The 13,480-nt window shown below is 43.9% G+C and overlaps 1 protein-coding gene and 1 pseudogene across 4 annotated transcripts in view; one reads left to right on the top strand and one right to left on the bottom strand.

Moving 5' to 3' along the window:
* Positions 1 to 13,480, bottom strand: part of LOC147058854 (serine/threonine-protein kinase BRSK2-like) — a 146,918-nt gene that overhangs the window by 62,651 nt on the left and 70,787 nt on the right. For all 4 annotated transcript variants that reach the window (XM_085908565.1, XM_085908563.1, XM_085908566.1 and 1 more), the window contains exons 3-5: positions 5,820 to 5,905; positions 4,731 to 4,871; positions 3,148 to 3,264 (exon numbers count right to left, since the gene is read on the bottom strand). In XM_085908565.1, coding sequence (XP_085764691.1) covers positions 3,148 to 3,264; positions 4,731 to 4,871; positions 5,820 to 5,905 — 344 coding nt within the window. The remainder of the gene's footprint in view (positions 1 to 3,147; positions 3,265 to 4,730; positions 4,872 to 5,819; positions 5,906 to 13,480) is intronic.
* On the top strand, positions 7,336 to 8,529 carry LOC147058855 (uncharacterized; annotated as a pseudogene).

A 13,480-nucleotide genomic window follows, 5' to 3' on the forward strand; every position in this document is an offset into this window, starting at 1 on the left:
GTATTTAATGAATTGGAGTGACACAGATGGTTTGATAAACGTGTTATTTATGAAATAATTATTTGAATAACTCTGAATGTTACGTCAGGCCCGTTCTCAGCTCCTTGTTTGTGTATATGTCACATTAGCATACCGTATCATTTAGCCTGTTGTTGCTGGTTCATGTCTGTTCTTGGTGTTGGATTTTGACAAATTAATTTGCCCTAAAAGTGTGATTTATACTCCGGTGTGACTTGTATATGTTTTTTTTTCACTTTATTATGCATTTTATGGCTGGTGCGACTTATACTCCGAGCGACTTTAGTCCGAAAAATACGGTATGTTCAAACTTTGAAGGGAATTTAATGAGCAAACAAAAACAAAGCAAACAAAAACATTATTATTTTCATTTATTGAGGCACAGTATTACATTACAGCAAATTGATATTTCAGTCAATATTATACTACCGTTATTCTCTGTATTACAATGTGAATGATGCATATTCAGAAAACTCAAGTATATCATGACTGTAATTTGTTGGGGTTTAGTGTAGTTTCTTCAATTGGAATTATCACCAAGTCCTATCCAATGTGAATGAGGCATATTCAGAAAACTCAAGTATATCATGACTGTAATTTGTTGGGGTTTAGTGTAGTTTCTTCAGTATGAATTCTCACCAAGTCCTATTACCAAGTATTCCTTTTGAGTACATTTTTCAAGTAAAGGTTATATTAAAATGTTATTTAAAATTATGTGTCTTAATCAGAAGTGGGATTCAGTGCAGCTCTCTTGCTTGTGGTTCAATCAATCAATCAATCAAGTCAAGTTTATATAGCCCTAAATCACAAGCAGTCTCAAAGGGCTCTGTCCTCTGCATTTAACCCATCCCCATGTGATTTTGATCCTTCCCCTGGGGGAGAGGGGAGCAGTGAGCAGCAGCGGCGCCGCGCTCGGGAATCATTTTTGGTGATCTAACCCCCCAATTCCAACCCTTAATGCTGAGTGCCAAGCAGGGAGGCAATGGGTTCCATTTTTATAGTCTTTGGTATGACCCGGCCGGGGTTTGAACCCACAACCTTCCAGTCTCAGGGCGGACACTCTACTACTAGGCCACTGAGCTGGTTAAAAAAGTATTGAGTTTTCCTTCTCTTCCGGACACTTTCCTAACAAGCCCGACATGGACGAGCACCCCGAAGGAGCCACAACCAGAATTCAGCCGCAGCAGCAGGTCCAGCCGGGGGGGTACGGAGGAGCTCACCCAGGCGTCGGCGGCGGGACGGCGCTGGGGCCGCCGCAGACCGACGACTTGCCGCGACCTCAGCAGCAGCAGCAGCAGCAGTACACCATCCCCAGCATCCTGCACTACATCCAGCACGAGTGGGCCCGCTTCGAGATGGAGCGGGCCCACTGGGAGGTGGAGCGTGCCGAGCTGCAGGTGAGCCGCGCTGGGGCGGATGGACGGTAGACACGACCACTGGCCGGGGCGCCGTTGACGTCCATTCAAGGAGTGCTTGGTTGAGTGCTTACACTGTTCATACTGCTATGGCATAAACAGTATTGATTTTTATCGTGATTGATGATGATGATGATGATTACTATATATTATATTATTATATTATATAATATTATAGCGATTACTGTAATTTTCGGATTATAAGTTGCGTTTTTTTTCATAGTTTGGGTGGGGGGGCGACTTATACTCAGGAGCTACTTATATGTGATTTTTTTCACAAATTTTCAAATTTCAAAAATCTGCGATGTAGTGAAACCGCGATAAACGAACCGCGATGTAGCAAGGGATTACTGTCATTTAAACTGCAAGTGACGTCACCAGCACCGCGCGGCGGTTGTTTACATAAAGGACAAAGTATTCTATCACGGGATGACGAAGATGACGAAGGGCCCCACGTTTGAAGGATTTAATGATTTGGAGTGACACAAGGTTTGAAAAACGTATTTATGTTATAGTTATTTGATATATTTTATTTCGTGTAGCAACTTGTATATGTTTTTATCATTACAGTTCAGTAGTTGTTGGCTCATTGAATTCTTGTTTTGTTAAATAACGGGGACGGTGGCTGGGGCTCGGACATGGCTTTTACGCACGCCCGGTCCTATTCTATGGAGCTCTCTTCCACCTCTGTGTCTGGAAGTTCAGTAGTTGTTGCCTCGTTGAACTCTTGTTTTGTTAAATAAAGAGTCGTTTACCAAACACACGTCTTTTTTGGTACTTTGTTAACGCTACAATATAGTTATATACTAGATCTGTGTGGCGTGCGCGGCGTTGTTGACATAAAGGACGAGGAATTTGATCGATGGATTTAATGATTAGGAGTGACACAGATGGTTTTATAATATTGTTGTTATTTGAAATATACTTTATATATCGTTATGAGGGTCTGTGGAATAATTTGAAATGCAACTTACAACGAGTCTGACGTCAGCGGCGCATATGCGACGCATACGCGGCATTGTTTACATAAAGGACGATTGATGGATATAATGAATTGGAGTAACATATTTGGTTTGATAAACGTGGTATTTCTGTAATACTGATTTGAATAACTCTGAATGTTACGTCAGGCCCGTACTCAGCTCCTCATTTGTGTATATGTCACGTTAGCATACCGTATCGTTTCGCCTTTTCTTGCTGGTTCTTATCTTTTCTTGGTGTTGGATTTTGACAAATGATTTTGCCCCTTATGTGCGATTTATACTCCGGTGTGACTCTTTTTTTTTTTTTTTTCATTTTATTGTGCATTGTATGGCTGGTGCAATTTATACTCCGGAGCGACTTATCGTCCGAAAATTACGGTAATTGCCTTGTCAACTGCAACCAGTGGGAAGCAAGTTTACTTGTTACAAAATGCTATGATCGGCACTCATTTGACTTCATTTAAAGGTAAGCCATTTAAATGTGAGCAATTTTATTATGCTTTTCCTTTTGAACCACTTTACAGTGAGCAGATATTTGGTACCAATAAGTAAACCAAGCTACAGTTTGAAGGACAGGTTTTTGTGATACAAAAAAAAGAGATAAAGTTAAAACATTAAAAACTTTTTTTCCACCACTCTGAGGACCTATAACCTGTACATTTCACTGGGGAAAAACTAGATGTAAAAATAGTGGGAAAAAAAACCTAAAACTTATGTAGTTAGCCACTCACCCACAGCTGGTTTCTAGTAGACTCTCCCCAACCTGCAGAGAGGCCATGCCAAAGTCTGCTATTCTAATGTTGTTCTTCTCATCTAATAACAAATTCTCAGGCTTCAAGTCTCGATGGCTAGGTGAGAGGGCACAAACGACAAAAAAAAAAAAGGGTTACAACTCAAACACAAAAAAATAAAACAATTGGGTTTGTTTAATTAATGAAGGAGTTAAAGATTAGCTTGTGACACGAGCATGTATGAGTAACATTTCCTGACCTGACCCAATATTGTATGCTGAATGTGACAACTTTATATGAAAAATGAATGAAAATGTGAATATGTAGCCCTGTCTAATGTGTTTTATTGCTTCTGGAGATTGCAATGTACTGTAAGGACTTGGACTACCAGATTCAGGTTAGTGCTAGCACAATACTCCTCAAGTTCTTCACCCTTATCATTGACATCGAAAAAAGAACCTCATAGAGCAAGGGTGTCAAACTCATTTTTGTCGTGGGCCACATCGTAGTCATAGTTTCTTTTTGAGGGCCATTATGACTGTCAATGCCTTATATTACTATATACAGTATAGGCTACACAAAAAACTGATGAAGAAATAGTTTTGAAATCAGAGACATGTAAAAACTTTAAATATTTTACAAAGATGAATGGTACTAATAGTGAAGACAATTTGTAATTTCAGTATTTACACATGAAGTCGTTGCACTTTTAGTCTTTGCGGGCCACGTAAAATGATGTGGCGGCCGTTTCTGACCCTCGGGCCTTGAGTTTGACACCTATGCCATAGAGTGTGATTTTCATTTGCATCACGATTGATTACAGCTGGAGTCTTTCCTCTATAAGAGACCAGCTCCCAAAGAATGGTTCTCCATCTGCCATATATGCTGAGACAAAAACATTATCTAGCTATTAGCTACCGTCTCCTCATTTGGATATCTCAGCACCATTTGATAGCTAAGGTTAGGGGTTGCATAAATGCATGCCCAGGGTCATTAGTGTACCATACCTGGAGTTTCTCCCTAACTTTGTCTCCATATGACCATGTGAACTAGGACAAGCCCAGACTGTAGGTTTTTGGTAACGTCATGTAAGTAGTAGCTGGCAGCTTTAATTCTATGAAGATTAATTTGCCAGATCATTATGTTGGTAACATTTTAATATAGTTTCTTACCTTTAATCCAGTAGCTGGAATCGTCACCAATGGATTATTTATCAAAAGTCACAAAATAAATAATTAAAATTAATGGCCATATACCCTTTGGTTTTGATATTAACCCCATATATATATATAAGGCAAAGTGGCCTCAGCCAACCTTGCTCAACTTGGATTTGAGTTCTCTTGTCATGGTAGATGCGGGATCCTTTGTCACATTAGCGGATTCGGCATTGGGGCAGGAGCATTACCGACATCGGCTCCCTTCTCCATGAGTTTCTCTGGTATTTAAAGTCTGGATTCAGAGCTTTTTCGCCCACTATCTTCATCTAGAATTGGACTCTTATAGTGTAAGTAGTGACTACACCTCTCAGCTATGTCTCAAAATAGTTGGTGAAGATTATGGGTTAGATGTTCAATGCAACACACCATATAGAATGGCTGTGGCAGAAGTCGAGGGCTGATATGATCTGTCGGAAGAATTTTCTTGCTTCTTTAGGCGTCAACCGGCCTTTCTTGACTAAGTAGTCAAAAAGCTCTCCACCAGACACATGCTCTAGCACCAGGTACCTGAAAAGAGGGGAGATTATACACTTTAAACATTGTTCAACTGACAGGCCTGCTGTGACCTAATTGTTTATTTGTACAGGTGTGAATACAATAAAATTGAGTGTGTCAAACAAATGAAACTATTACACATCAACTTACATTTATGTAATTGGCCCTGATTTCCAATCTGTTGTTTGCAATGTACTGAAATCAGTATGAATTAATTCAATCATGACTATGACAAAATTGTTTTGAAATTTTGAAACATATTATTGTGTAGATCTCAAAACCCAGTACTCTGTGGTGGAAAATACTGCAAATATAACAATCGGCAATAACATTGCTGATATTAATATTTTTTACATTGACCTCTTTGTCATGGCTGATGTCAGCTTAATAGCATACTGCAGTGTTGGCTAATGCAGTTTATGTCTAGAATATGTATTAATTGTAATACAAAATATCCGTTCATAGCCCCTGGTTCTTCTCCTTAATGTGTTTTTAACCAAACGTCTTGTGAGTAGGAAATGAGTGGAAACCATTATTTTCATCCCTAATGTTAAAATGTGAAGACATGGAGCTTGCCTCTTAAAATCGGAATACCATACCATACCAAATCTCACTCTCTCATACTTGGACTGCTCATGAACTATGAATCAACTGCTGTTAAGATGCTCTGAGTCTATTTCTCTCTCCCTCCCCCCTCTCTCACTCCAATTATTGTGCCATTAAAAATGGCTCAGCACCATCCCCTACAAATTTGCAAATACATTTAAACGTGTTTGCAAATACATTTGGACGTGTACTAACTCAAACCAAACAAGCAGATATCTGAAAACCCCCTCCCTACACTCACAAACACATAAGGTACAGCTGCAGCACAAACACGGCAATCGGAATTGTATCACAACAGAATCGATCCTTGTAAACGTTTGCTTACTTTGTTAAAAAGATGTTAATTGTACTTACAGGTATTTCTTGTTTTCGTAGACATCATGAAGCTTTAATACATGTGGATGTTCTATGAGTTTCAGAATGGCTATCTCCCGCTCAACCTGGACAAAAAAGAAGAGGATTAGGGCCAGTGAAGAAGAAAAAACGAGGGGTGACAGAATTCTGACTTTTTTTCTCAGAATTCCGACTTTAAAGTCAGAATTCCGACTTTAAAGTCAGAATTCTGAGCATAAAGTCAGAATTCTGAGTTTAAAGTCAGAAATTGGGAATTCTGACTTTAAAGTCAGAATTCCGACTTTAAAGTCAGAATTCTGAGAATAATGTCAGAATTCTGACTTTATGGCATGGGGTGGCGGAGGGAAAGTCAGTGTGGTGTGGTTTTGACCAGAGGACATTATGTCGTCAACGAGTGACTTTTTGCGTGCCAGAGGATTGCCGGAGGACATCATTTCACTCTTGGATGAGCAGGGGGTGAGTAAATAAAGCATTGTGTTCATGTTGGTGACTGTTGCGTATATAACTGGCTCCGTGTAGCATGTAGCTCCGTTGCTAATTGATAGCTCTTGACGGGATGCGCCGCATTTACACGTAAAGAAGCATTATGCGTATTTTTGTTCATTTAGTAGTCAATCTTAAATTCTTAAAGATTAAACAGTTGCAACATGTTTGTCGAGTGTGGATTTGGTTTACAATAAGTATTATATTTGTGCTTCATTCTTTCAAATTAAGTCATTCTGTGTGACGGATATATATATATATATATATATATATATATATATATATATATATATATATATATATATATATATATATATATATATATATATATTTTGTATCATCGTGCAGATTGACAGTGATGTCATCGCACTGATGGACGATGCCACTCTTGCCAATTACATCCCTCGCTATGGAGACCGCATTGCACTCTAATTTTTGCAAGACGAAACAGCCTATATCCAAAAGAAAAAAACGGACTTTTAGAAAAACTATGTGAAAAAATGAAACTCAGGAAAGATAGTGACAAAGAGGACACCACCTCAAAGACACAACCACAAGAGACAAAGAAGCAGAAAACAACAAGAAATATTGCGATCGGATGGATACACAGTGATGGAAAGATGACCAAACAGGTAAGGGAGAAGCAGGGAGGGGGTACCAGAAAACTTCAAATGTCCACAGAAGCTGGGTTGAAAGACATTCTCAAGGAAAGAAAAAAAACATTTTTCGCAGATGGAATTTCTCCCAAAGGATCACAATTGGACTTTGAGTTTTAGGTTTGGGATTTCAAACAAAACTGCCTCACTGATGACACCTGCCATTCCATCGGCTATATGTACGAGGCTGCAAAGCTAACATTGTTGCGTTTTTCCATTGCAACAAGACCAAAAGACAACCAAGATGATGTCCACACACACGAGGAAGTTACGTCACTCAATGGCAGTGAATACAATGCCGCAGAAAGTGATGAGGTCTCTGTTTATTCAAATGAATTCTACCAGCCATTCAACATTTCTGTTGATTCAAAAATTACCTTGGGTCTCACATATGACACAGAGGAAGATACGGAAGTCACAATGATCTACGATGGTCCTGCTATGCCCCTCAATCCACCTGACCCACAGGATGTGTTGACTATAACTGTCCACTCCACTGACACATTGAATGATATGATAAGAGCATTCTGGAAAGAAGAAATATTGAACAAACCACTCAGTGTGAAACGCATGCTCCCAGATGATAGATAAGAAGCAGGTGTTGGGTCTGGAGTACTGAGAGATGTTCTCACCTGTTTCTGGCAGGAATTCTATGACCGATGCACCCTTGGTACATCAATTAAAGTGCCATTTATCCGTCATGATTTTTCTGCAGCAAAGTGGAAAGCAGTTGGGAGAATACTTATAAAAGGTTACCAAGATTGTTGCTATTTCCCAAACAAACTTGTGTTTCCTTTCCTCGAGCAAGTGCTTTTCAACTGTGTCTACAGTGATCCAAGGGCCCACTTTCTACAGTTAGTGAGCAGCCAGGAGCGTGACGTTTTGATGGACGCAATGAAGGACTTTTCAGAAGTGGACCAAGATGATCTTGTGGAAGTTCTTGACAGCTATGGGTGTAGAAAGAGAATCACACCTGAAACTTTTCCCACAATACTGCAGGAAATAGCGCACAAAGAGCTTGTCAAAAAGCCCATGCTTGTTATTGACTGCTGGAGGGAGGTTACTTTTTACCATGACTTCATAAGTCCTGACGCACTTCACAAGTTGTGCTCTGACTTGCAACCTACTTCCAAAAGATCTGCCATCTGAAAAGGTTCATTAGAGAGTAGGATGAACTCAAGCTTCAGAAATTCCTATGAGTAGGATGAACTCAAGCTTCAGAAATTCCTATGGTTTTGCACTGGATCTGATCTTATTGTCACCGACACCATCCATGTGGAGTTTCAACAAATGACAGAGTTTAGTAGAAGGCCAATGGGGCACACGTGTGGAAAGGTTTTGTACATTGCTGACAGCTATGAAAATTTCCCAGACTTCCGATCAGAATTCAATGCCGTTCTTGAAACCAATATCTGGGTCATGGATATTGTTTAATTCTGTCAATAACCATAACTCCGTTAATTATCCGTTGTAAGTTGCATCAACACAACATATTTTGTTCACTGTTCTTATTGGTTAAATAGAAACAAACTTTGTATTCGTTCCTTCACTGTTTTTAGAATTTTATAGAAATAGCTTGCATTTGGAATTATGTTCCAGTTATATAAAAATTTTAGGGCTTTATTAAAATGACCCAAGATGTTATGCATAACCATTGGATGGTTGTTTTCAGCAGCTACATTGTTCTTCTGTAATAAACGGTAGTAATATTTTATTGCATTCAATAAACTCACTCTTCATCCACTATGTATTTCCTGACTGCACCTGAATGTTGGTATATAAAAATAAAGTATTATAATGTTGTACAGATGCCTTCTATGGAAAGAAACATTTTTTAATATACAGTGAAGCAGTCAATTTCAGGACATTTCAAGCAAAATGTAACATCTATGTTTTTGTTAGTCACAAATGGAAAAGGATAACCATAGATCAGGTAAGCATAGTTAAAAAAAAAAAAATTTTGCAATGAATTATTCTGGAAAATTTGGGTCATTGAGGAATAATTAAAGGTTAAGAAGGCATTGTAAGACTAAAGTAACTAAGTATACAGACTATTGATTAAAAAAAATCTGAAAAAATATTTTCTGAGTTTATATGTTTATTACATCAATACGCTTGTCAAACAATCTTCAGTAATTCCTCTCTCAACATAAGATACAAGTCACTTGTATGCAATGGATCTGATGGAGCGTGCTATTCATTTTCCTCCATTAGCAGACAACACAGTTCAAATACAGTTTCATCGCAAGGAAACTGGCATTTTGGAGTGCACTCTTCCATACATGCAGTGATATCTTGCATTCCAGTGGGTTTCAGTTGATCCTCGGCACTGTGCATGGCAGGGAATGAATACATGACGACTGGCCGGCCTGAAGCTGTATCACCGTTTGACCTTGGCCTTATTTTGTGTGAGTTCCATGTGTTCACAACTTCATCCAGCTCATCCTGCACAAGAGCAGCTTCCATCCATCCATCCATCCATCCATCCATCCATCCATCCATCCATCCATCCATCCATCCATCCATCCATCTTCTTCTTACGCTTATCCGGGGTCAGGTCGCGGGGGCAGCAGCTTTAGGAGAGACTCCCATACTTCCCTCTCCCCAGCCACTTCATCCAGCTCAACCCGGGGGATCCCAAGGCGTTCCCAGGCCAGCCGAGAGACATAGTCTCTCCAGCGCGTCCTGGGTCGTCCCCGGGGTCTCCTACCGGTGGGACATGCCCGGAACACCTCTCCAGGGAGGCGTCCAGGAGGCATCCTGATGAGATGCCCGAGCCACCTTATCTGGCTCCTCTTAACGTGGAGGAGCAGCGGCTCTACTCCGTCTCTCCCGGATGACCGAGCTTCTCACCCTATCTCTAAGTGAGAGCCCGGACACCCTGCGGAGGAAACTCATTTCGGCCGCTTAAATCCTGGATCTCGTTCTTTCGGTCACGACCCATAGCGCGTGACCATAGGTGAGGATAGGGGCGTAGATCGACCGGTAAATCGAGAGCTTTGCCATTTGGCTCAGTTCTCTCTTCACCACGACGGACCGGTACAGAGTCCGCATTACTGCCAACGCTGCACAGATCCGCCTGTCGATCTTGCACTCCATCCTGCCCTCACTCGTGAACAAGACCCCAAGATACTTGAACTCCTCCACTTGGGGCAGGATCTCATCCCCGATCCGGAGAGGGCATTCCACCCTTTTCCGACCGAGGACCATGGACTCGGATTTGGAGGTGCTGACCCTCATCCCGACCGCTTCACACTCGGCTGCGAACCGCTCCAGTGAGAGCTGGAGATCACGGCCTGAAGAAGCCAACAGCACCACCTCATCTCCAAAAAGCAGTGACGCGATGCTGAGATCCCCAAACCGGACCCCTTCAACGTCTCGGTTGCACCTAGAAATTCTGTCCATAAAATTATGAACAGAATCGGTGACAAAGGGCAGCCTTGGCGGAGTCTAACCCTCACTGGGAACGAATCCGACTTACTGCCGGAAATGCGGACCAAACTCTGGCATCGGTGATACAGGGAGCGAACCGCCCTTATCAGTTGGCTCGGCACCCAGTACTCCCGAAGCACCCTCCGGAGAACCTCCCAAGGGACACGGTTGAACGCCTTCTCCAAGTCCACAAAACACATGTGGACTGGTTGGGCGAACTCCCATGCACCCTCGAGGATCCTGCCGAGGGTGTAGAGCTGGTCCACTGTTCCACGGCCAGGACGAAAGGCACACTGCTCCACCTGAATCCGAGGCTCGACCTCCCGACGGATCCTCCTCTCCAGCACCCATAAATAAACCTTAACAGGAGTGTAATTCCCCTGTAATTGGAACATATCCTCCGGTCCCCCTTCTTAAAGAGGGGAACCACCACCCCAGTCTGCCAATCCAGAGGCACCGTCCCCGATGTCCACGCAATGCTGTAGAGGCGTGTCAGCCATGACAGCCCCACAACATCCAGAGCGTTTAAGAACTCCGGGCGGATCTCATCGACCCCCCCGGGGCCCTGCCACCGAGGAGTTTTTTTAACTACCTCAGTGACTTTGACCTCCGAGATTGGAGAGTCCGCCTCAGAGTCTTCAGGCCCTGCTTTCACAATGGAAGGCGTGTCAGTGGAATTGAGGAGGTCTTCGAAGTATTCCCCCCACCTACTCACGACATCCCGAGTCAAGGTCAGCAGCACGCCATCTCCACTGTAAACAGTGTTGACCGTGCACTGCTTCCCTCTCCTGAGACACCGGATGGTGGACCAGAACATGCGGCCGCAAATCCGATGACACGATTACAAAGTCGATCAATGAACTGCGGCCTAGGGTGTCCTCATGCCAAGTGCACACATGGACACCCTTATGCTTGAACATGGTGTTTATAGAAAATCCGTGTCGAGCACCGCTCGGGTTCAGATCGGGGGGCCGTTCCTCCCAATCACGTCCTTCCAGGTCTCACTGTCATTGCCCACGTGAACATTGAAGTCACCCAGTAGAATGATGGAGTCCCCAGGAGGAGCGCTCTCCAGCACTTCCTCCAGGGACTCTAAGAAGGGTGGGTACTCCTAGCTGCCGTTCGGTGCATAGACACAAACAACAGTCAGGACCCGTCCCCCCACCCGAAGGCGGAGGGAGGCTCTCCTCTCGCTCACCGGGGTGAACCCCAATGTGCAGGCGCCCAGACGGGGGGTGAAGAGGGAGCAACGGCAATGTGGACATGTTCTATTAGGGTGGACAATCTCTGTACAATATGATGCTTATATATGTACAATTTTTTTATCATTTCATGCAAACATAACTGCTCATTCAGAACACGAATACAACACACATAACTGTACGAACACACACACATAGGCAAACACACGCACGCACACACAGGGGGGGTGACGCCCCCCACACTCGAACGAACTGGTCATGTGACAAGTTCCCGCCCCAGGTGTGAAATGGTCATGTGACAAGTTCCCGCCTTTCCGGACAGTATAAAACAAGCCGACCTGGAGACAGAAGTTGTTGTTTCATCTGCTGCCGTGCCTTGTGTATTGACTGCCATTAAACAACCCAAGATCTTGCCAATAAAGAACCAACTCCAAACTCCACACCTTTGCTTTCCTGGCTCAACAACGGACATCCCGCACAACACGCAACAAATGGTGACCCCGACGTGGGTTTGTCCAGTTGAGCAGGGTTCGGCCGCTTTCAGGTGAGGCTTGCCGCTCCGGTCCGGGGGCCCCCGCTATCGCAAGGTAAGAGGATTTTGTCCTTCACGAACTGGGACCTCCGCACCTCGGTGGCATTGCCCCGTCTGGCGCTAAGCGTATTCTGCCATGAGTTGAACGGGTTTGTGTGCACAAACTTGCTCTGGCGGGATAAAGCGGGCGGGTGTGGGGAAGAGGGCGGGTGTGGGCAAGAGTTGCTTCATTTGTTGGGGTATATGTAGACGTCGTTTGTGTTGTTTTTGTTTGTTGAGATTTGAGAGAAATTTGATATACGAGTGTCCCGTGACTGACTCTCCTCGGCGGGCTCCCCCTGGTGGCTGCTCACTTCCTCCTGGGATTACTCCCTCTGGGGGCTGCTCACTCCCTCCTCAACGACCCCCGGCGAGTGGCTGCTACCAGCAGCTGCCCGAGACTAATAATAAGTATGATAACTTGTTTGTGCAAAGACCGCCACTCTACCCTACATTGTTCAACCCTTTCTCCCAGGCGGCATCCCAGTCTACCGGTGCAGCTCCAGCACTGCAAGCACAGATTGTGCAAATTACGAGTGGCCAAGTAGATTGTTCCGTTCTCGGTGGAGACATGTTCGGGACCCTTCCCATCGATATCAAGGGCCCCGCGCTTGCGTCTGCTCCGGTGCCTTCACAAAAGGGTGAGGACCCAATGCTAGGAAATCATTTTTACAACTTTTGTCCACCATTACGGAGACGGTTGTAGACATAACGCAGTCCCCTGCGAAGGCGCTTTTGGCGCTTGATCGAATTAGTGGCTGCACATACGACTTTCCTCTGCATGGTGACCGGCGGGCACAACTTAACTCCCTTCTGGCTCATACCCGCTCGGTCATTGATAACCACCGTTTAGGGGTCACACAGGTCCGGCCCTCGATGCAGGACAATTACACAAGCACCCCCGGATGGCCTAGCCACGTGGCGACATCTGGATGGGGCCACCTCTTTCGGGCAATTGATTACGCTTGATCGTTTCTCGCAATCCGGCGGGAACACGCCCCGTTTCTCTCCGGCGACCCCCCGGTCTCCCGCCGCGGATCCGGTTGGGGACTGTGTCAGAACTATTGAGGCTATTCGAATGAATTTGTTGGACGGAAGGTCGTTTAATAATAGCAATGGCCCTCGCTCTGTGGGTCATCCTTCAGGTTGTATTTTGGGAAGAGGTACGGGGGCTGTGGATGCTCAGCAGGAGCCCGGTCCTCTTACCTCATTGGCTATGCCTTTGGTGTCCACGTCCACCGCTGGAGGGATTCCGCAGTTTAAATATACTCCCTGGTCACTTGTGGATTTGGATTTGATTGTAGCCAGATTACCGCC

This window comes from Syngnathus leptorhynchus, chromosome 3, assembly GCF_054491065.1.
Source record: "Syngnathus leptorhynchus isolate UIUO chromosome 3, UIUO_Slep, whole genome shotgun sequence".
NCBI lineage: Eukaryota > Metazoa > Chordata > Actinopteri > Syngnathiformes > Syngnathidae > Syngnathus > Syngnathus leptorhynchus.